This window comes from Melozone crissalis, unplaced genomic scaffold (assembly GCF_028551555.1).
Source record: "Melozone crissalis strain CALT ecotype California unplaced genomic scaffold, PUWL_Pcris_2 ptg000063l_1, whole genome shotgun sequence".
Taxonomy (NCBI): Eukaryota; Metazoa; Chordata; class Aves; order Passeriformes; family Passerellidae; genus Melozone; species Melozone crissalis.
The window spans coordinates 3,032,246-3,053,495 of NW_026535841.1; the positions used below are offsets into that span (position 1 = coordinate 3,032,246).

The following is a 21,250-nucleotide window of genomic DNA, read 5'->3' on the forward strand; positions in this document are numbered from 1 at the left end:
TCCACACCGTGTCCATCACACCATTCCCTGCACGGCACTCAAGTGACACCTGAAGCACAAAGATGATTTTACAAGCCAGTCCGAGCTCCTGAAAATAAAACTAAGGAGCTCAGAGCAGAAAAAAACCTTCTCAGCCGTATGCTGGGGTGGCTGGCACGATGCTGTCACAAAGCTCCATCTCCCAGCAAAAAGCTACATCACGATAACCTCAATGTGACCATCAGGACAGAGAGGGATGCGTCACTCCAGCAGCCTCCCCGTGCTGCAGGCAGCACCTCTGACATTTGCAGCTCCTTTCCCATTAGCAGGATCACAGCACGGGTGGCTGCAGGGATTCAGGAGCCGCAGAAGGGACACGGGAATGAGGAGTGTTATAAACAGGCTGTTACTCCGCCGAGCTGTTTGTGTTCTTTACTAAGTACAGAGCGGTTACAATCTATCAGCAAAGCATTGAAATTAACAGCACTAAACACTGCAAACTCTCCAGCCAATGGCTAGAACCGAGTATTTCCAGCCCAGATTATTGGCATCATCTTTTTCTCTGGCGGAGACGGCGCATTTGGCATCTATTAACAGGGTTTGCATTATTTATTAACCTGCACCGGGAGTCATTTCCAACTCGCAGGCAACTGCGCGATTTATTTCGGAGCACAACCTCTCTGTCAAGTTTCACAACTGCTCCTCGGCTCCCCACTCGGTAAAGCAGCTCCAAAACTGAGCAGAAGGCTTGTCTGGTCCTCTCATCAGGGGTGACAAGGAGGGAGGGCAAGCCAGGGAACGGAGCAGTGCTGGGAGGTTTGGGTGGAGCTCAGGGCAAGGTTCTTCCCCCAGAGGGTGCTGGCACTGCCCAGGCTGCCCAGGGAATGGGCACGGCCCCGAGGCTGCCAGAGCTCCAGGAGCCTTTGGGCAGCACTGCCAGGGATGATCCCTGTGGGTCCCTTCCTGCCCAGGATATTCCACAGTTCTAAAAAATGGGCAGCAAGGGACAAAGGCGTGCAACCATCCGGCATGGAGAGGGGTCTACACAGAAATGAGATTCCCAAAACATTGTCAAGCTGATGCTTTTCTTCCAACAATGTCAAATGTGGTAAAGGGGAGTCAAAAGGGATGGGTTTAATTTAATATTTAGGTTCCTCACACAAAAGGCTCTCCTGGGACAACAGGGAGGTGTCCAAACTCCAGGGGACAGAACCTGGCTCTGCTCAGGAGGCACAGATGAAGATCTCACCTCCTCATCATCACCAACACAAACCCCTGGAGCTTCAGCTCTTCCTGGGACCAGGGTGGGCAATAAGGGCACAAAAAAGTGAGCAGAGGACACCAAGACTCAGCTGCTTCCCAGGGAAAGCCAGAGCAGCAGCCTCTGCACACCCCACCCATGGGATGAGGTTAAGGCACGACCTTGCAGAAATGACTCACATTTACAGAGTATTTTACTGCACCAATTTACCCGTAAATAACACAGAAAATGGCTTTTTGCTTTGCAGATAATTTTATTAGGCGCTAGCTCTATGCTGGGGATGTAAACAGAGGCAAGAGCCCCTGCTGTGGCACAACAGCCAAAGGACTGCTGGGAAAAGGGGACCAAGCCCCAGGAAAAAGTGCTGAGAGAGAAGTTATTCCTGTTTAGAATCAAATTTTAATGAGAGAACACAACACCTCTTCAGTGGAACAGGGATGGAGAGGGCGGAAGGGAGAGAGCTGGGCCTGAGCAGAGCATCCCTGCACTAACCCTCCCCCTGGGAATGAGGAAATGGATGCAGGCTGCAGCTATTCCAAACCCCCATCCCACAGGAGATGCCCAAACCACCCAGCCACAACAGTTTACAACTGAAATGGAGATGATTTTGAGACTGCAGACCACACGCATTTCTCCTTCTGGACCTGAATGATCACCACAGTGCCACAGACAACCATTTATTTAGATTTAAAGCCCATTTGGAGTAAACAGGGGATCAAAAAACGTAATATTCATCAATTTTGTTTTAACTAAAGTGATGTCCAATATTTTCAATTGCCACTTACTGAGTCACAGGGCTGGGCCGTAAAAGTTGTTTTTATTTACTAATGCCACACGACAAGTTGATAACGAGCTTTTAATTAAAACCTATTTCTGTTAAGCACCGAGGAGGCCAGGAAGGCACCCGGGCGTGAGGAGGCAGATGGTGCAGCCAAACACGTTCTGAGGTGTCTGCCCGAGACTGAGACAGAGCAGCAACGCCAGGGACAGGAGCCGGGACCAGACGGAGCCAGGGGACAGGCAGGGGACAGCAACTGGTGACAGTGTGCCCTCTGCCCCGCTCAGGTGAGAGCTCACCTGCAGAGCTGCCTCCAGATCCGGGGTCTCAGCATGGGAAGAACTTGGAGCTGCTGGAGAGAGTCCAGAGGAGGCACCAGAGATGCTGGAGCCTCTCTCACTCTGGGAGAGCTGGGGGCGCTCACCTGGAGAGGAGAAGGCTCCAGGGAGAGCTCAGAGCCCCTTGCAGGGCCTGAAGGGGCTCCAGGAGAGCTGGAGAGGGACTGGGGACAAGGGATGGAGGGACAGGACACAGGGAATGGCTCCCAGTGCCAGAGGGCAGGGATGGATGGGGTATTGGGAATTGGGAATTCAGGGTGGGCAGGCCCTGGCACAGGGTGCCCAGAGCAGCTGGGGCTGCCCCTGGAAGTGTTCAAGGCAAGGCTGGACAGGGCTTGGAGCAGCCTGGGATAGTGGAAGGTGTCCCTGCCCTTGGCAGGAGATGGAACTGGATGAGCTTTAAGGTCCCTCCCAACCCAAACCATTCCATGACTCCATGTCCCAAAGCCTCACCTCACCTGTAAGCTGGGCTCACACACAGATGAAGAGTTACAGGGTCAAGCAGAGGCTCAGTGCAGAGCAAGGAGCTCCAAGAGGATGAAAGGAGGGTTTGGATCCTGCAGGGAGCTCTGCTGAGGATGCACAGAGCTGTAACTCACACATGTGCAGCACAGCACTGCTCCCTGCCCAGAAGGGACAGCCCCAGGCCCTCCCTCCATGCAGGAGCTGATTCCTGATGGACTGGGGGTGTTTCAGCCCAGCCTGAGCTGCTCTGAGGAGCCCCCAACGCTGCTGAGCTCTGAACACAGAGCACAGCTGGGAGGGACAGCCAGGGGCTCACCCAGGGTGATGCCAGGTTCAATTCCTCTCTTCCCATCTCCAGGGCTGTGTCATTCCCTACCAGTGTTCCCTTCCAGCTTCAAGATTATTCCCAAGGCTGCTTCCCTGTTCAAGCACCTTTAATTTCAAAACACACCTACTTGAAAGACACTGCCTGTACAAAGAAAAAAAAAAAAAAAAAAAAAGGAGGTATTAAAGAGCATCAAAACTGGAGTCTGCACACCAAAAGAGAAAGATTTACTGTCCCAAATGCCCTCCCTCCTTCCCCTCTGGATTAATTAACAGAGTCTGGGGATTGACAGCAGTTTTGAACAGTCTTTGGAGAGAAGTAACAGGAGTTTGCTACTGGCTTGGAAGAGGCTGTGGTGGGAGCAGGGATCCAGAGAACTTGTCAGGTGCAGGGTGAGGCACCAAAGCCAAAGAGGACCCATGGCCACAAGTCACAAGCACAACCTAAGGAAATGAACTGCACCAAGCAAGACACCTCCAAAACACCAACTCCCAAATGTCACTGGTGTGGATCAGAAATTCTGAGGTTTTGGGGAATAAACCCCTCTGAGATATGAGTGAGGAAACAGCCCTTTCCTGCTGTGTCTCACATTCAAAGAGAGCAGAACATCCTCATGAGTGCTGGCACAAGATCTGGACACACAGGCACATGGAGGAACAGAACACTGACCTGACAGCTGGTATCCCAACAATTTATCTGGGATCATGTTGTAGCTGAGGGGGATTATTTCTCTCAGCTTTTTGAAACAGCTGTCCCTGCACACAGACTGCTCTTTTCCTGTTAAGCTTCTGTCCACTCACAGAAGCTTTGCAGCATCAAGAGGTCACTGTCCCTACCAGCACCCTGCTGCCTGAAATTGGGAATGTATGGATCTTTATAAACCCATTTCCAAGTATCCTGCAATGCAGAAGGAAGCCAAGGGCATTCTGCTCCCTGATTTCCTCCTCCTGCCTTTTTATTTTGGTGCAGTGACTGGACACAGCTCAAAACTCAGCTCGGATTTACTGCACCAGCTCTTCCTCAAAAACTCATTTCCACCCAGATTTCCCCCACCAAATCCTTGGCTGTTCCTGTTCCAGAAGATGAGCTTTGCAGCTCAGCTACACAAGTTCCTGTGTGTGGTGACAAAGGGACAGCACTCGGCCACACGTGGCCAAAATCAGGACTCTTCTACTTACAAGGGCTTTACATCCAACCTCATCCAACTGGCCCTGCACTGAGAGGGGTACTGGGCTAAAATAAAGATCCCTTCCAACCAGGATTATCCTCTGGACAGAGAGGAACAGCTTAAGCACTGAAGCAATAACTGGATGCATGTTTAGACAGCAAATACATCAGCACAAACCTGCTTTTCTCACTGCTTGAACACTTAAGCTGTTTCTCCAGGCTGGCTGTAAAGCTTTTCCAATTCATTTTTAAGACATCAAAAGATAAAGGTTGGGAAGCAGCTGGGCAGCGAGCTGCACCTTGATGGAGTGATCATCCCTGCAGGATTCAAGCCCAAAATCACAACACAACAAAAAGGGAAAAACACACCCTTAGGAAAATGGACATGGCTCTGAGAGGGAGAGACACTAACAGGGCTGAGCAAGAGGAAGAAATTGGGAAAGACACCCAGGAGACCAAAAGAAAGATGGCGGGGCTCTCCCACAACTTGGTTGTGAGAGGGGAAAAACTGCACATGGCAGGGGGGTAGACCAACCTGACATCAGCTGCAGCATCCCAGAGATGTGGGATAAACAGTGCTCTGGATTGGACTCAAAAACACCACGGGGATTTCATTGCTGAGTAACTCATGTGTGGGAGCGTTGGGGGTAGGATGGTGGGAATGGATGGAGAGCAGAGATCTCTGAGCCAGGTCAGGAACTTGGGGTTTATTGCAAAGGGCCTGAGTGCAGGGCCCTGCTGGGAGCTGCCAAACACAGCTGGAGCAGGGCTGAGACAAGAGAGGGGCAGAGAGGATGAGAGGGTGAGAGAGTAAAAGGGTAACAGAGTGAGGTTCCCGTTACAATACAATAAATCTCCTTCTGTGCTGAATATTCTAATTCTCACTCACCAATCTAGTACAAGATACAAATCCTATAGCATTTCCATACAGCCTATAAGAATCATTACATTCCCATACTGTGCTACATTTTAATCCCTAAAAGCTCCTCTTTGGGCCCCTCTGCCAAGCTGTAGGGTCTGCTCTGACCCTTGGAGCTGTCTGCAAGCAGAGGGTGTTGTTTCATCAAAAGGGGATCACCTTCAGCTGGCCATGCCATTGTTTTCCAGTTGTTCAGTAACTGAGGGATCTCAAAGTTGCTTTCATTTCAATCTCACTTGTAGTTTCCATATTCTCAAAATCTTTTGCCAGACATTCATATTTATAAGGCTCTCCTGTTTCATCTTCCCCAGCACTCATGGAATGGTTTGGGTGGGAAGGGACTGAAATCCCACCTTGTCCCACCTCCCTGCCTTGAACAGGGATATCTTCCACTGTCCCAGGGTACTCCAAGCCTCTCCAATCTGGTCTTGGACACTTCCAGGGGCAGCCACAGCCTCTCTGGGCACCCTGTGCCAGGGAAGAGGCATCCAAGGCTCTCAGGAAGGTGAGGCAGCTGGGGATGCTTCAGCACAGGGATTCAGGAGCTATGCAAATGCCTACCCTTCCTCCAGATGTTATCAATTAATTAGGTACAGCTCAAACCTCTGAGATGGAAGTAACAAAAGGAAGACACTCGCTTCGTGCCTCCAAGATTTCCCCAAACAAATTTGAAGCCTTTAAAGTGAAAACCCAACAGTGATTATTAATCTGCATGGCCGTGTTAGAAAGATTAAGATTTCATTTCTAGGAATTATTTTAGGTTTAGGCTCAATTTAGAGACATCAACTGCAGAATAAACAGATGCAAAGCAGGTTTAATCCCTTAAAATGCACAGCTGGGGATTTCTAGGGAGCAGACTGAAAAATGAGCACTGAGGAAGAAGGTGAGTCTCCAGCAGCTATGGCTGGGTCATGGAATCATGGAATATCCTGAGCTGGAGGAACCCCAGGGATCACGGAAAACCAACTCTAGATATCCAAAAGAGCAGCAGCTCCCTGTCCCTGTCAGCATGTCACAGACATCTTCTATGGAAAATCCTTTCCTGAGGATTTTTCCTCCTGAGAAGCTGGGAGGCCTCAGGAACAAAATGTAAACAATGATTATCTGCTGCTGTGGAATGCAACAGGTGCATCTGGGATTGGTCTCATGTGGTTGTTTCTAATTAATGGCCAATCACAGTCAGCTGGCTTGGACTCTGTCTGAGCCACAAAACTTTGCTATTAATTCTTTCTTTTTCTATTCTTAGCTGGCCTTCTGATGAAATCCTTTCTTCTATTCTTTTAGTATAGTTTTAATATAATATATATCATAAAATAATAAATCAGCCTTCTGAAACATGGAGTCAGATCCTCATCTCTCCCCTCACCCAACAACCCCTGTGAACACAGTCACATCAGCACCAGGTGCCACTCACAAAAACCCATCCCAAGAGCCCCCAAACTGCAGATTCCCACTGCACCTCCTTCCACTGATCCCCTCAAGTGTTTGTGAGGCATTTCCCTCTCCTTGCTGCCCAAAGGCACCCCAAAGCACAGACAAACAGTGCTGCTCACTCTCCTGGCAAACCTTGGGATAGGGGCCGGCTTCCCTCAGGGAGGAGCACAATCTGTCCCAATAATCAGCTCTCCCACCCCACTGGCTCTCAGGAGGGCACAGACTCCACTCCTGGCTCTCACTGTGGGTGCAGAGCAAGCTGAGCCCTTCCCTGGGCCACCTTCCCAGCCCAGCCACTCCAGGTGTGTCTGATTCCTCTGTCCCACGGTGCTTCTGCACCGTCAGCACAACCAGGAGCTTTCCCCAGAGCCTCCCAAGTGCAGCACAAAAACAGAAACAGAGATCCAGCCTGGGAGCTGCCCTGCTCAGAGGGGGCTTGGGTAAAACCCACACCTCCAGCTGGGCTGCCCTGGGCTTGCAGCAAGGCCAGGAAACCACAGGGATACTCCAGGGCTGGAGCCAGGCTGGGAGAGCTGGGGTGCTGACCTGGAGAGGAGAAGGCTCCAGGGAGAGCTCAGAGCCCCTTGCAGGGCCTGAAGGGGCTCCAGGAGAGCTGCAGAGGGACTGGGGACAAGGGATGGAGGGACAGGACACAGGGAATGGCTCCCAGTGCCAGAGGGGAGGGATGGATGGGATATTGGGAATTGGGAATTGTTCCCTGGCAGGGTGGGCAGGCCCTGGCACAGGGTGCCCAGAGCAGCTGGGGCTGCCCCTGGATCCCTGGCAGTGCCCAAGGCCAGGCTGGACATTGGGGCTGGAGCAGCCTGGGACAGTGGGAGGTGTCCCTGCCATGGCAGGGGTGGCGCTGGGTGGGCTTTGAGGTCCCTTCCCACTTAAACCATTCCATAATTCCATGAAAACTCACTCCTCACCTGCAAGGTGTGAAACAGTTCCATCACCCACCTCCATCCATCCATCCATCCATCCATCCATCTATCCATCCCCTCTCCTACCCCAACATTCCATGATGAAAGATGACACCTGAATTCCTGTATCCTGAATTCCTCTATCCTGAATTCCTGCATCCCCCCAGCACCATCTCCAGCACAAGGAACCCTCAGCAGCTCCTGAGCCCCTTCAGCTGCACGAGTCTCTCTGCAGCAACAAGTCCCTCTGGCAGGAACAGGAACATCCCAGAGAAATCAGCTGGAGATGGAGCAGTTCCACAGCCCGGTCCCAGGGCAGTGCTGCCTCCTGAAATTCACAATTATTCACTTTCCACCATCGGTCACTGCTGCAGCCTCGGGAAGGCAGGAACAGCAGAGCCAGGACATTCCCACTCTGCTGGAAGTGGGAAGCTCACAGGGCTGCCCAGAGCAAATCCTCAATCCCCAGGAAAAGCAGGAACTTCTTCAGGGCTGTAGCAAAATTCCAGAGCCAGGAAATCGGTGATGACAAACTCCCCTTGGCTGATGGGCGCTGGGATTCCCTCAGGGTTTGGGTCAGGATAACGAAATATAAACTGCTAAATGCGGAGTTGGGGTTTCAGTGTCTGTGTGGCCAAGCCCTCAGGATCAGCTGGAAAAGCACAGCACATCCCAGGGTTTGGCAGCAACGCCCTGGGAGAAGGTTTTACAAAGTTCCAAGGGCCCCGAAAAGGGAAATTATCACAGAAAAGCCAGAGCCAACCCCCTGGAGCATCCCTCAGCCTCATGGTGAGCTAAGAGCTCAGGAAAATGCCAAAATTCTGTTCTTAGGCGTTTGTGGAGCATGGGGGAGTTGGATTCCCGTGGATTCAAGCCTTGGCACTGGGATTCCTCAAGCCCTGTGACAGCCACAGTGTAGTGGGGACTTGGGCTGGGATGGCAGGACAGCCCAAAGGAAGCTGGATTGTAATGAGAATAAAGCTGAATTATAGCCAGGATAAAACTGAATTATACCCAGAGTGAAGCTGAATTATAGCCAAAGTATAGGATGCATTATAAGCACAATAATGCCAAATTGCACCCAGAATAAGATTGAATTGTAAACGGAATGCAGCCAAATTATAACCCAAATACAGCTAAATTACACCTGGAGTGAAGATGAATTATTGCCAGAATAAAGCTAAATTATAACCAAAGTATAGGATGGATACTAACCAGAATATTGCCAAATTATACCCAGGCTAAAGCCAAAGTATACCCAGAAAAAAAAGCCAATTTATGACCAAAACAATGCTAAATTACACACTTAATAAGGATTAATGATAACAAAAATAAAGCCAAACTATAACCAGGATGTAACTGGATTACACACACAATAACACTGAATTACAACCAAAACAAAGCCAAGTTATGCACAAAGTAAAGCCAAATTACACCGGTTCATAACCAAAGCTGAATTACTACTAAAAAAAAAAAAAAAACCGGATTACAACCAGAGTTTTGTGCAATTATAACCAAAATCCCAGCAGGATAACGCCATTTGTAACCAAACCAAGGCAGCGCCGCTGCCGGCCCCGGGAACCGGCGGAGGGCTGGGGGACCGGGAGGGGCTCTGGGGGGCTCTGGGGGGCCCGTCCCCCTCACGGGAGCCCCGCACCGCGCGGGCCGTCACCTCGCAGCTGAACTCCATCTCGGCGTCCATGGTGGCGATGCGCACCGTGAAGGTCTTGGGCTGCTTGCGCTTCAGGGAGCTGAAGCTCATGCGGGACGCGATGGCCCCGGCCATGGCGGCGCAGCGCGGTCAGCGCGACGGCGGCGCCATGGCGGCCCAGCCACGCCCCCGCCGCTGTGCTATTGGCCGCGCCGCGCAGTGCGCCCGCCCCCGCTGCACCATCTAGCCAATAGAAAGGGGTGTGATGGAGAGGCGGGAGGAGCAGCAGCTGTGATTGGGTAGAAGGGATGCCGCTCAAAAGAAGGGGCGGGGTGAGGCGGGGCCGTGAACAGCGGGGTGAGGAAGCGATTGGGCGGGGCGGTGTCGCCCCCTGGCGGCGGGCGGAGCGCTCTGCTCGCGGGGACGAGCGCCGGGACCCGGCGTGGGGACAACAGGACACCGGGACAGGGGGGATATGGGGACAGGGGGACACGGAGGATATGGGGACAGGGGAACAGGGGGACACCGGGACACGGGGGACATCGGGACACGGGGACATCGGAACAGGAGGACACGGGGGACACAGGAACACCGGGACGCCGGGATACGGGGGACATGGGGACACGGGGACGGGGGACAACGGGACACGAGGGACACGGGTACACGGGGACACGGGGACACGGGGACACGGCAACACCGCACACGGGGAATACCGGGACATGGGGACACCTGGGCACGGGTACACGGGGACACCGGGACATCGGGACATCGGGACACGGGAACACCGGGACACGGGGGACACGGGAATACCGGGACACGGAGACACGGGGGACACTGGGACAAGGGGATATCGGGACCCTGGGACACGGGGACACGAGGGACACGGGGGATATGAGGACAGAGGGACACAGGGACATGGGGACACCGGGACAGGGGGACACGGGGACAGGGGGACAGGGGAGACACTGGGACACCGGGACACGGGGGACACGGGGGACATGGGGATACCGGGACACGGGGACATGGGAGGGTGTCAGGGGACCCTGGCGTGTCCGGGGCCCTTGAGGTGTCAGGGGCCCGCGGGGTGCCCGATATCCGGGCATGCCCGGCGTCTCTGAACCGTCCATGGGGAGTCCGGGTTCTCTGGAGGGTCGGTGGGGTGTCCGCGCTCAGTGGGGTCCCCGGGGTCCCCAGGGTCTGTGGAGTGTCCAGGGTCTGTGGGGGGTCCGGGGTCCCCGGGATGTCTGGGGTCCATGAAGTGTCAGGATCCCGTGGGGTGTCCGGGGCTGTTCGGGCTATCTGGGGAACTCCGGCGGTGTGTACGGTCCGTGGGGTATCAGGGTCCTTGGGGTGTCACGGATCGCTGAGATGTGAGGGCTCTGTGGGTCCGTGAGGTCCTTGAGGTGTCCCCGTGTCACGGGTGCCCCCAGCACCGTGGGTGTCCCCGCAGGGCGGGGTTACCTGGGGCACACCGGGTGCTGCCCCCTCGGTGGTTGCCGGGGCGAGGGGACCCACGCGGTCCCGGGGGCACCCGGGTGTCCGTGGGTGGGGGCAGAGACTGGGACCGGCGCCCGGGGCGGGCGGGGACACGGGGCAGGACTGGGACTGGGAGTGGGACTGGGACTGGGACTGGGACTGGGACTGGGACCAGGACTGGGACCGGGAGTGCGGCTGAGACTGAGACTGAGACTGAGGCTGGGACTGGCACCAGGACTGGGATTGGGACCGGGACTGCGGCTGGGACTGGGGCTGTCACTGGGACCGGGACCAGGACTGCACCCCGGGACTGGGACTGGCATCGGGACCGGCACCAGCACTGGCACCGGGAGCAGCGCGGCGCAGTGGGACGGGGCCGGCACCGATAGCCGGGCACCGGGCGGCGCTGGGAGCAGAACCGGCCGCGGTAACGGACCCGGGACCGTCACTGGGGTGATGGGACGGTGACTGGGACCTGTCACCAGCGCAAGGGGACGGGACCGACCCCGATCCGTGTGGGATAACGGGCTGGGAACCGGGACGAGCACGGGGGGACGGAACAGAAACTGAGACCGGCACGGGAGGGACTGGAATCGCTTCGGGGTTACTGGGACGGGACTGGGACCAGTTCAGAGTTACTGGGATGGGAACTGGGACCAGTTCAGGGTTACTGAGATGGGACTGGGACCAGTTCAGGGTTACTGGGATGGGAACTGGGACCAGTTCAGGGTTACTGGGATGGGATTGGGACCAGTTCAGGGTTACTGGGATGGGACTGGGACGAGTTCAGGGTTACTGGGATGGGACTGGGACCAGTTCAGGGTTACTGGGATGGGATTGGGACCAGTTCAGGGTTACTGGGATGGGAACTGGGACCAGTTCAGGGTTACTGGGATGGGACTGGGACCAGTTCAGGGTTACTGGGGCAGAACCCGGGACCAGCACAGGGGGACCGGCAGAGGAGGAGGGGGAAGGGAGCAGCGGGAACCGAGAATTCCCCCCGACAGCCCCGGGGGGACCCAGGCGTCCGGGAGCAGCCCCCGCCCCCGCAGCGGGAAGAACGGGGCCTCTGTCCCCGCGGGGACAATGGGGACATTGATGGGGACCCCCCCGGCCCCCCGCTGCCTCCGCAGGATCCCCCATGGCAGAAAGCGCCGGCCCCGCCCGCCGGGACCCCGGCCCCGCTGGCCCCCGCACCCAGGTGGGCGAACGGGGTGGCGGCATGGGGGGAACTGAGGAACCACGGGAGGGTTTGGGGTTGTAGGGGTTGGTGGGGAGAGTTTGGGGAACCCTGGGAACCCGAGGGGGGCCTGTGGAGAATTGGGGTGCAGGGGGGAGCGCAGGAATCCATAGGGACCTATGGGGCACAAGGGGGGAGCTCTGTGCAGCTGGGGGGGCTACAAAGATAAATTGGGGTGGGAGGGCTGGGGGCTGTGGGGGTCCCTTCCTGGGGTGACCCCCCTGCCCTGCCCAGCCCTGCCGGCCCGTGCCGAGGGTCCACACCTTCGGGAAGGGGGAGCAGGCGCTGCGGAGGGACCCCCGCACCCCCCCGGCCCTGCAGGGCTGGCTGCACAAGCAGGTGAGGAGGGGGCGTGGGGAGGGGGCTCGGGGGCTCTGTGGGGGTTGAGGAGCGGGATTCTGGGGGGGTTGTGGGTTTTGGGGGGACCTGGGGCAGTGGGGGGGTTGGGAGGGTCTGGAGTGTCAGGGGGCCATGGGGTGGATGTGGGGTTGGGGGGGATCAGAGGGAGCTGGGGGGTCAGTGAAGGGAGGGTTGTGAGGTTTGGGGGATTTGGGGAGATCAGACACACGGTCAGATCAGTGGGGCGGTTATGGGGTGTGGGGTGGAAGAGGGTGCTGGGGGTTGTGGGGTTTGGGGGCTTTGGGGAGATCAGACACACAGTCAGATCGGGCAGTGTGGGGTGGTTATGGGGTCTGGGAAGGGAGTGCCGGGGGTTATGGGATTTGTGGCTCTGGGGGGATGAGGAGAATGGGGGGGGATCAGAAGGAATTGAGGGGTCTGGGGCAGCAGAGGGTCCCGGGGGGGGCTCAGCCCTCGTTCCCCCCCTCCATCCCTTCCCAGGACAGCTCGGGGCTGCGGCTCTGGAAGCGCCGCTGGTTTGTGCTGGTGGATCTGTGCCTCTACTACTACCGGGGTGAGGGGCACGGGGGGCTGGGACACCCGGGGGGCCTGAGGGACCTGGGGGCAGCGATCCCGGGGTGTCCCTGGGTCACTGGGGGGGACTGGGTGTCCTGAGGTGTTGGGCAGCCCTTGGAGGACCAGGAATCCCGGGAGTTTGGGGGTCCCTGGGGTGTTGGGCAGTCCTTGGAGGACCAAGAATCCCGGGGGATTGGGAGCCCCTGGGATATTGGGGGGGGATTGGGGGTCCCTGGAGTGTTGGGCATTCCTTGCAGGACCAGGAATGCCGGGAATTTGGGGGTCCCTGGGGTGTTGGAGGTCCCTGGGGCAGTCAGGGATCCCAGTGGGATCAAAGATCTCTGGGGGATTTAGGGGTCTCTGGGTAGGTCAGGGATGCCCCAGGGATTTGGGGTCTCTGGAGCATTGGGAATTCCTGGGGGTTGGGGGTCTCTGGGTGGGTCAGGGATGCCCCAGGGATTTGGAGTCTCTGGGAATTCCTTGGGATTGGGGTCTCTGGGTGGATCAGGGATTCCCCAGGATCGGGGCTCCCTGGAGGATTGAACAGGTCATTGGTGGGGTTTTAAGGACTGGTCTGACCCCGGCAGGTTCGGGGGCATCAGAGGAGGTCCCCGGCATCCCCCCGATGGTGCTGGCGATCTCGGGGTGCAGATGGGGTCTCTGGTGCCCCCATTGTGCCCCTGCTGTGCCCCCAGACAGCAGCGAGCAGCAGGTTCGGGGCGCTCTCCCCCTGCCCGGCTACGAGATCCGCGTCCTGCCCGCCGCCCCCCGCGCCCCCCGCGCCCCCCCGTTCCTGTTCACGGTCAGCCCCGGCTCCCCAAATCGAGGGGGGGAATGGGACCCCGACACCTGAGCCCGGTCTAGCAAGGATCCCCCATTGCCAGGCTGAGCACGCCGGGATGCGAACGTACTGCCTGGGCACCGAGAGCGCCGAGGAGCTGCGCGCCTGGGTCTGTGCCCTGCGCCGGGGGGCATCGGCCCTGCCGGGGTGAGCGGGGCACAGGGGCACCGGGGGGCACGGGGGGCACCAGGGGGCACCGGGGGGTATCGGTCCTGCCTGGGGGAGCAGGTCAAGGGGGGCACCGGGGGGCACGGGGGGGTACGGGAGGGTATCGGCCTTGCCGGAGTGAGTGGGACACGGGAGACACAAGGGGCACGGGGGGCACCAGGGGCATCGGCCCTGCCCAGGGGAGTGGGGCACGGGGGGCATGGAGGGCACCGGGGGGCAAGGGGGGCATTGGCCCTACCCTGGGGATTGGGGCATGGGGGGCACAGAGGCACCGGGGGGCACCGGGGGTATTGGCTCTGCCCAGGGGAGTAGGGCACGGGGCACACGGGGGCACCGCGGGGCACTGGGGGGCATCGGCCCTGCCTGGGTGAGCAGGGCATGGAGGGCACCGGGGGGCACCGGGGGCATGGACCCTGCCCAGGTAAGTGGGGCACGGGGGCACCGGGGGGCACGGGGGGCACCTGGGGGTATCGGGGGGCACCTGGGGGTATGAGGGGCATCGGCCCTGCCCGGGTCAGTGGGGCACGGGAGGCACCGGGGGGCACGGAGGGCACGGGGGGCATCGGCCCTGCCTGGGTCAGTGGGGCACGGGAGGCACGGGAGGCACCTGGGGGGCACCGGGGGGCATCGGCACTGCCCGGGGGATTGGGGCACGGGGGGCACCGAAGGGCACTGGGGGGCATTGGCTCCACCCGGGTGAGTGGGGCATGGGGGCACCGGGGGACACCAAGGGGTATCGGCTCTGCCCAGGGTGCGTGAGGCACAGGGGGCACCGGGGGGCACGGGGGGCACTGGGGGGTATTGGCCCCACCCAGGTGAGTGGGGTACAGGGGGCACCGGGATGTCTCCCCTGGGTCCATGGCGGGCACAGAGAAGGGCTGGGTTTGGAGGGGTTTGGTGGGTCCCAGGCAGCAGGAGGAAGTTGGAGAGCTTGGGGAGGGACAAAGAGGGTTTGAGGAATCTGGGCAGGTGGGCACAGAGGGTTTGGGGGGGGTCACAGAGCGTCCTGGGGCAGTTAACCCTTTAACTCCTGTTTCCCTCCCCTTTCCCAGCTCGGCCTGCTCGCTCTCCCAGGAGGCGCCTCAGGAACCGCGGGGTGCGGATCCTCCGGAGCCCCCATTGCCCACGCACTGCCCGGGGGAAGGGCTGGGGGGCGCACCCGTGTCCCCTCCGTGCTGCCCCCCACTCCCTCCGCTGCCCCACAGCGAGGTGAGAACTGAAATGGGGGGAAAATATGACAGGGGCAGGTACTGGGGTGATTGTGGTGCAGATCCGTGTGGGGAGGGGGGGTTATGGGGCAGAGCGGGGACACTGAGAGACGGGAAGGGGTTATGGGGCAAAATGGGGGGGCTGTGGGGCAGAGGGGGGGCTATCGGCCTGGGGGGGGCTGGGGGGCAGAGAGAAGGGGCAATGGGGCAGGGCGGGGCTGTGGGCAGAGAGGGATATGGGGCAGAGGGGGTCTGGGGCAGAGGGAGTCTGGGGCAGAGGAGGTTCTGGGGCAGGAGCGGCCCCGGGTCCGGCCGGAGCAGCGCTCCCTGTGCCCTCCCGCAGGTGCTCCAAGCCCAGGAGGAGCCCCCGGCGCGGGGATGCCCCCCCAGGGCCGGGGACACCCCTGGGGGGCCGCGGGGACACCCCGAGAATGCGCCCGCAGGTGAGACATGGCCACGCCCCCGCCACGCCCCGACCACGCCCCCTGGTCGAGCGGCCCCGCCCATTCTGGCCCCGCCTCCCCAGAGCGCAGCCCGAGGAAGCCCCGCCCCCCTGGAGCAGCACCTGAGCCCCCTCCGGAGCGAGACATCGGGACCAATCAGCCACCGATCTCTCCAACCGCCTCTTCTGATTGGCTGCCGAGCACCGCCCAGTCCGCGGGCACCGCCCCCGCTCCGGCATCCAATGAGGCGTCGCGGCGGCGGCGGGAGGGGGCGGGGGGGCGCGGCCGGGGGCGCGAAGGTGTGGCCGAACGGCCAATCAGGATCACGCTGCTGCAGGCCAGCTTCTGAGGGGGCGTGGCCGAAGGGCCGGGGGGGCGGGGCCCGGCGTGCACGCGCGGCGCGCGGCCCCGCCGCGGTGCGGAAGATGGCGGCGGCGGGAGCGCGCGGCGGGAGCGCGGCGCTGCGGCGGCTGCGGGGCGGGGGCGCGGGCGCGGCCCCGCGGGGCGCGCGGTGAGTGGGGACCCCCTCGGGGCGGGGACCCCGGGAACCCCCGCCCTGAGAGCCCCCGCGGCATCCCCGGGTCCCTCATCCTCCCACCCCGCTCCCCGCATCTCCCCCGGCGGGGACGCCCCGCATCCTCCCTCCGCACCCTGCAGCTCCCCCGACCCCGCATCCCTCCTGCTCCCCGCATCCCCCGGGTGGAGATCCCACCTCTGAGCCATTGCGGCCCAGATCTTCCCCGCTCTTCACATCACCCGCATCCCTCTCCCCTGATTCCCCCCATTCCCCCGCACCCCGCATCCCCCCGGGCCGGGACACCCGTATCCCCCGTTCTGAGACCCCTGAGCCCCACCCGTGGCCCTGCATCGCCCCGGGAGGGGACCCCGCACCGCGCACCCCGCTCCCCTGGGCTTCCTGATCCCCCCCTGCACCCCGCATCCCCCCTTGCGGGGACCCCGCACCCCCCCGAGCCCCCCGAGCCCTGCCCGGACCCCGCTGCCCTCCCCGAGCCTGCGGGCGGCCCCCGCAGTGGCCCCACGGTCGTTGCCTCGCTGGGGACAAAGGTCTGGCCGCAGCTCGGACCCGAGGGGCCCCGTCCCTCCCCCGCCACTGCCCGACCTTCTCCGGACACCGGAGCCGCCACTGGGGGACAGGCTGGGGGTGCTCCTGTCACCCCACGTCCCCTTGCCCGTGCAGGGGTCACCAACCCTGGAGCAGCCCCTGGGGGATGTCCCCCTGTCCCCTTGACCGTGGAGGGGTCACTGTCACTGCAATGGGGCTCCCTTGTGCCACACCCCCCCAGCGGTGTCCTTGCTCTGCTGGGCAGCACGGCCACCCCCTGTGGATGCAGGGGACAGACTGGAACTGGGGACAGACCCAGCCCAGACTGGGACAGGGCTCCCAGTAGGAACTGAGCAGGAGCCCCGGGGCTCTCTGGAGGCCGAACAACAGAGGCAGGACTGGCAGTGAGGCCTCGGGATCCTGATTGCCGGTGATTGCCGGCCATTCCCGGTGATTGCCGGCCGTTCCCGGTGATTCCCGGCCGTTCCCGGTGATTGCCGGCCATTCCCGGTGATTGCCGGTGTCCCTCAGGGGGTTCTCCCGGGATGTGGAGGGCAGCTGGTTCCGCTCGCTGTTCGTGCACAAGGTGGATCCCCGCAAGGACGCGCATTCCAACCTCCTGTCCAAGAAGGAGACCAGCAACCTCTACAAGATCCAGTGTGAGTGCTGCTGCTCCGGCACAGCTGGGGTGTGCCTCCCCCGCCCCTGGGACCCCCATTCCCGGGTCCCTGCCCCGTTCCCAGCCCCTCTCTCTGTCCCTGCAGTTCACAACGTGAAGCCGGAGTGCCTGGAAGCCTACAACAAGCTGACGTGAGCACACTGAGGGGCCTCCCCGGCCTCCCAGCGGGGTTTTGGGGGGCTGTTCTGGACTGGCAGGGGCGGGAGGGCTCCTGGAGCTCCTGGGTGGATGTGTGTCCCCTGTTCTGTGCCTCAGTTTCCCTCCCTGTGCAATGGATGCATCCCCCAGGCTGTGCCAGATCCTGTTTGGGGGGGCACAGAGGGGCAATGGGAGGGCACAGAGGGGCACAGAGGAGCACTGAGGGGTTTGGGAGGGCACAGAGGGGCACTGGGAGGGCACAGAGGGGCACTGGGGGGGTTTGGGAGGGCAAAGAGGGGGTTTGGGAGGGTTTGGGGGGGCACAGAGGGGCTCTGGGAGGGCACAGAGGGGCACTGGGAGGGTTTGCGGTGCTGCCCCCACCCCACTGGCCCCTCTGTGCCCCACAGAGAGGAGGTGCTGCCCAAGCTGCATTCGGACCCCGACTACCCCTGTGACCTGGTGGGCAACTGGAACACGTGGTATGGAGAGCAGGACCAGGCAGGTGAGGCCAGGCAGCCCCTGCTGCCACAGGCACAGACCTTGGGGGGGCTTTGGGGCGCTGCTTCCCCTCTGTTGCAGTGTGTCTTTATACTTTGTAATAGTTTGTAACACTCTTGGTTTTGTATCCCGGTATTTTTCCCATATGGTTTATGGGAACTCTACCCTGTCCTTGTGCCTGAGCAATCCCTTTCCTTTGCTGGGATCATCCCCCAATCCCCACCCTGGCTCTCTGTTGGTCACTCACCATCCCATCCCCTCCAGCCAGAACTTTCTGTCCAGGACATCGAGTGATCAGCCAGAGGCCAGGGGTCAGCCCCCAAGTGTTACCCCAAATCCTGTCCTCAATGTCCATTCCCAGTACCCATCCCTCAGGGTCACTCATTGGTCAGTAAATGTTCTCTATTTTAAATTTCCACCTCCCTTTCAATGTAACCTTGGCCCCTCTCCCTGGCTCTCAGCTGGAGCTCCCTGAGGTTTGTGGGGCTCCCAGAGCTCCTGGAATAAAACCTTGGATTAACCCCTGCTGAGAGTCCACCCCTTCATCTTCTGTCCTTGTTCCAGCGTCTCCTGTGCTGCAGGCGACCAGCCTGGCTGTCCTTCTGTCTTTCTGTCCTTCTGTCCCCCCAGGGATCACCCTGGCTGCCCTCTGTCCTTCTGTATCCCCAGGTTCAGCCTGGCTGTCCTTCTGTACCTCAGGGATCAGCCTGGCTGTCCTTCTGCACCCCAGGGATCAGCCTGGCTGTCCTTCTGTACCCCAGGGATCAGCCTGGCTGTCCTTCTGTCCTTCTGCACCCCAGGGATCAGCCTGGCTGTCCTTCTGCACCCCAGGGATCAGCCTGGCTGCCTTTGTACCCCCGGGGATGGGAGAGTGCCCTCCACTATTAACCATCTTGGGGTTCCCTTAGTGGGTCTCAGTGACACTCAGTGGCACCCAGAGGGACTCAGTGGCACTCAGTGGCACCCAGAGGGTCTCAGTGTGACCCAGAGTGACCAGGACCCCCTTGCCCACCCCTCCCCTCTTTGCAGTGCACCTGTGGCGCTTCTCGGGCGGGTACCCGGCGCTCATGGACTGCATGAGCAAGCTCAGGCAGAACAAGGTAACGCCAGGGTGGGGACCCCCTCTGTGCCCCACAGCCCCTGTCCCTGTCACCCCTGTGACCCCTGTGACCCCGGGCTGTCCCCAGGAGTACCTGGAGTTCCGCAAGGAGAGGAGCCGCATGCTGCTGTCCCGCAGGAACCAGCTGCTGCTGGAGTTCAGCTTCTGGAACGAGCCCCAGCCCCGCCAGGGACCCAACATCTACGAGCTCAGGACCTACAAGCTGAAGGTGGGCATCACCCTGTGCCTCAGGGAGGGGTCTTCAGGCTGGTGTACCCCGGTTTTGGGGGGCAGACCCCAAAGAGACCCCATCCAATGTTCCCCCCAAGCTCATGGATACACCCAGCACCAACAGAGACCCCATCCCATGCTCCCCTCAAGCTCATGGATACACCCAGCACCAACAGAGAACCTATCCAATGTTCCCCTCAAGCTCATGGATATACACAGCACCACCAGGGACCCTTCCCAAGCTCATAGATACAGCCAGCACCACCAGGGACCCCATCCAATGTCCCCTCCAAGCTCCTGGATCCCCCAGCACCACTGGGCACCCCAAGGCAAGGCCCAGCCCAGCCCATGGATACCCCCCAGGCCCATTGGGGACCCCATGCCAAGCCCCTGAAGCCCCCCAGTGCTAAGGTGGACACCATCCCATGGCCCTCCAAGCCTATAGATGCTCCCAGTGCCATTGGGGACCTCTTCTCGTGCCATTCTGAGCCCAAGGATCCTCCTAGTGCCATTGGGGACCCCATCCCCAGCTTCTCCTCAATCCCATGGGTACCCCCACCACCACCAATGACTCCATCCTGTGCCCTTCTCAATCCCCTGTGTGCCCCCCACCCCATTGGGGATCCCATCCCAAGCCCATGGGTACCCTCAGGGCCATCAGGGACCCCATCTCAGACCCATGGGTACCCCCAGGGCCATCAGGGACCCCATCCCAGACCCATGGGTACCCTCAGGGCCATCAGGGACCCCATCCCAGACCCATGGGTACCCTCAGGGCCATCAGGGACCCCATCCCAGGCCCATGGGTACCCCCAGAGCCACTGGGCTCTCCCAGGCTGGGTGAGCAGGGGGTTCTCATTGGTTTTCCCCCCCTGTTTCCAGCCAGGCACCATGATCGAGTGGGGCAACAACTGGTAAGGCCCTGCTTTCCCAGCATGGAAGGGAGAAAGCTCCCTCTGGAGAAGGGGGGACCCCCGGGGCAGCCCCCCACGTGCCCCCTGCTCCCCGCAGGGCTCGGGCCATCAAGTACCGCCAGGAGAACCAGGAGGCAGTCGGGGGCTTCTTCTCCCAGATCGGGGAGCTCTACGTGGTGCACCACCTCTGGGGTAAGGGGGTTCACCCTGGGGGTCCTTCTGTACCCCAGGGATCAGAAGGGGGGGCTCAGGGTGCCCCCCTGCTGCCCCCACAGCCTACAGGGATCTGCAGTCCCGGGAGGAGACCAGGAACGCTGCTTGGAGGAAGAGGGGCTGGGATGAGAATGTTTATTACACCGGTGAGCGGGACCCCCACCCGCTTTGGGGACCCCCCCTGGCAGTGCTGGGGACACCCCTGGCGGTGCTGGGGACCCCCTGGCAGTGCTGGGGACCCCCTGGCCTCACCTGTGTGTGTCCTTTGCTCCCCCAGTGCCGCTGATCCGGACCATGGAATCGCGGATCATGATTCCCCTGAAGATCTCCCCCCTGCAGTGATTGGGGGCCGGGCCAGGGGGGTCTCCCTGCACCCCCAGGGGCTCCCTGGCCGTGCTGGGGGGTTCTGCTGCTCCCCCCGGCTCCCAGCTCTGTCCCCCAGCCTGTTTTGGGGGGTGGAGAGCAGGGAGGGGGAGGTGGGAGCCCCCCATCCTGTGGGGGTCCCCAGGATGGTGCTGCTGGGGGGGCTATGGAGGTTGGGGGGGCTTAATTGCTCCTGATGAGCCCAGCGGGTGCCTTTGCTGCCAATTAAATATTTAATATGCTAAAGCCTCTCTCAGGTGGGGAGGGAGGGACTGGGGGTGCTTGGTGGGACCCCCACTCCAGGCTGGTGTCACCTTGGGGCTGCTCTGCCCCATGTCATAGGTGCTTCCTGCACCAAAGGACCTCCACCCATGGGTGCTGGGATACACTGAGGGACCCCCCAAAACCCCAGTGCCACCAGGGACCCCTTGCCAAGCCCATGGATACCCCCAGGTGCCATCAGGGACCCCATCCCATGCTCCCCCCCAAGCTCATGGATGCACCCATGACCAGCAGGG

The 21,250-nt window shown here is 60.4% G+C and overlaps 2 protein-coding genes across 5 annotated transcripts in view; one reads left to right on the plus strand and one right to left on the minus strand.

Moving 5' to 3' along the window:
* The window catches only part of NF2 (NF2, moesin-ezrin-radixin like (MERLIN) tumor suppressor), a 46,886-nt gene extending 37,466 nt beyond the window's left edge, over positions 1-9,420 (minus strand). For all 4 annotated transcript variants that reach the window (XM_054288551.1, XM_054288550.1, XM_054288548.1 and 1 more), the window contains exon 1: positions 9,265-9,420. In XM_054288551.1, the coding sequence (XP_054144526.1) occupies positions 9,265-9,378 (114 nt within the window). In that variant the 5' untranslated portion in view covers positions 9,379-9,420. The remainder of the gene's footprint in view (positions 1-9,264) is intronic.
* A 6,539-nt stretch (positions 9,421-15,959) lies between these two features.
* On the plus strand, positions 15,960-20,907 carry NIPSNAP1 (nipsnap homolog 1). Its single transcript, XM_054288851.1, has 10 exons — positions 15,960-16,045; positions 17,129-17,256; positions 17,362-17,407; positions 17,822-17,916; positions 18,942-19,012; positions 19,100-19,240; positions 20,125-20,156; positions 20,254-20,348; positions 20,432-20,515; positions 20,647-20,907. Exons 1-10 carry the CDS (start codon positions 15,960-15,962, stop codon positions 20,709-20,711), a joined length of 843 nt encoding a protein of 280 aa, XP_054144826.1. The 3' UTR covers positions 20,712-20,907.
* The last annotated feature ends 343 nt before the right edge of the window (positions 20,908-21,250 follow it).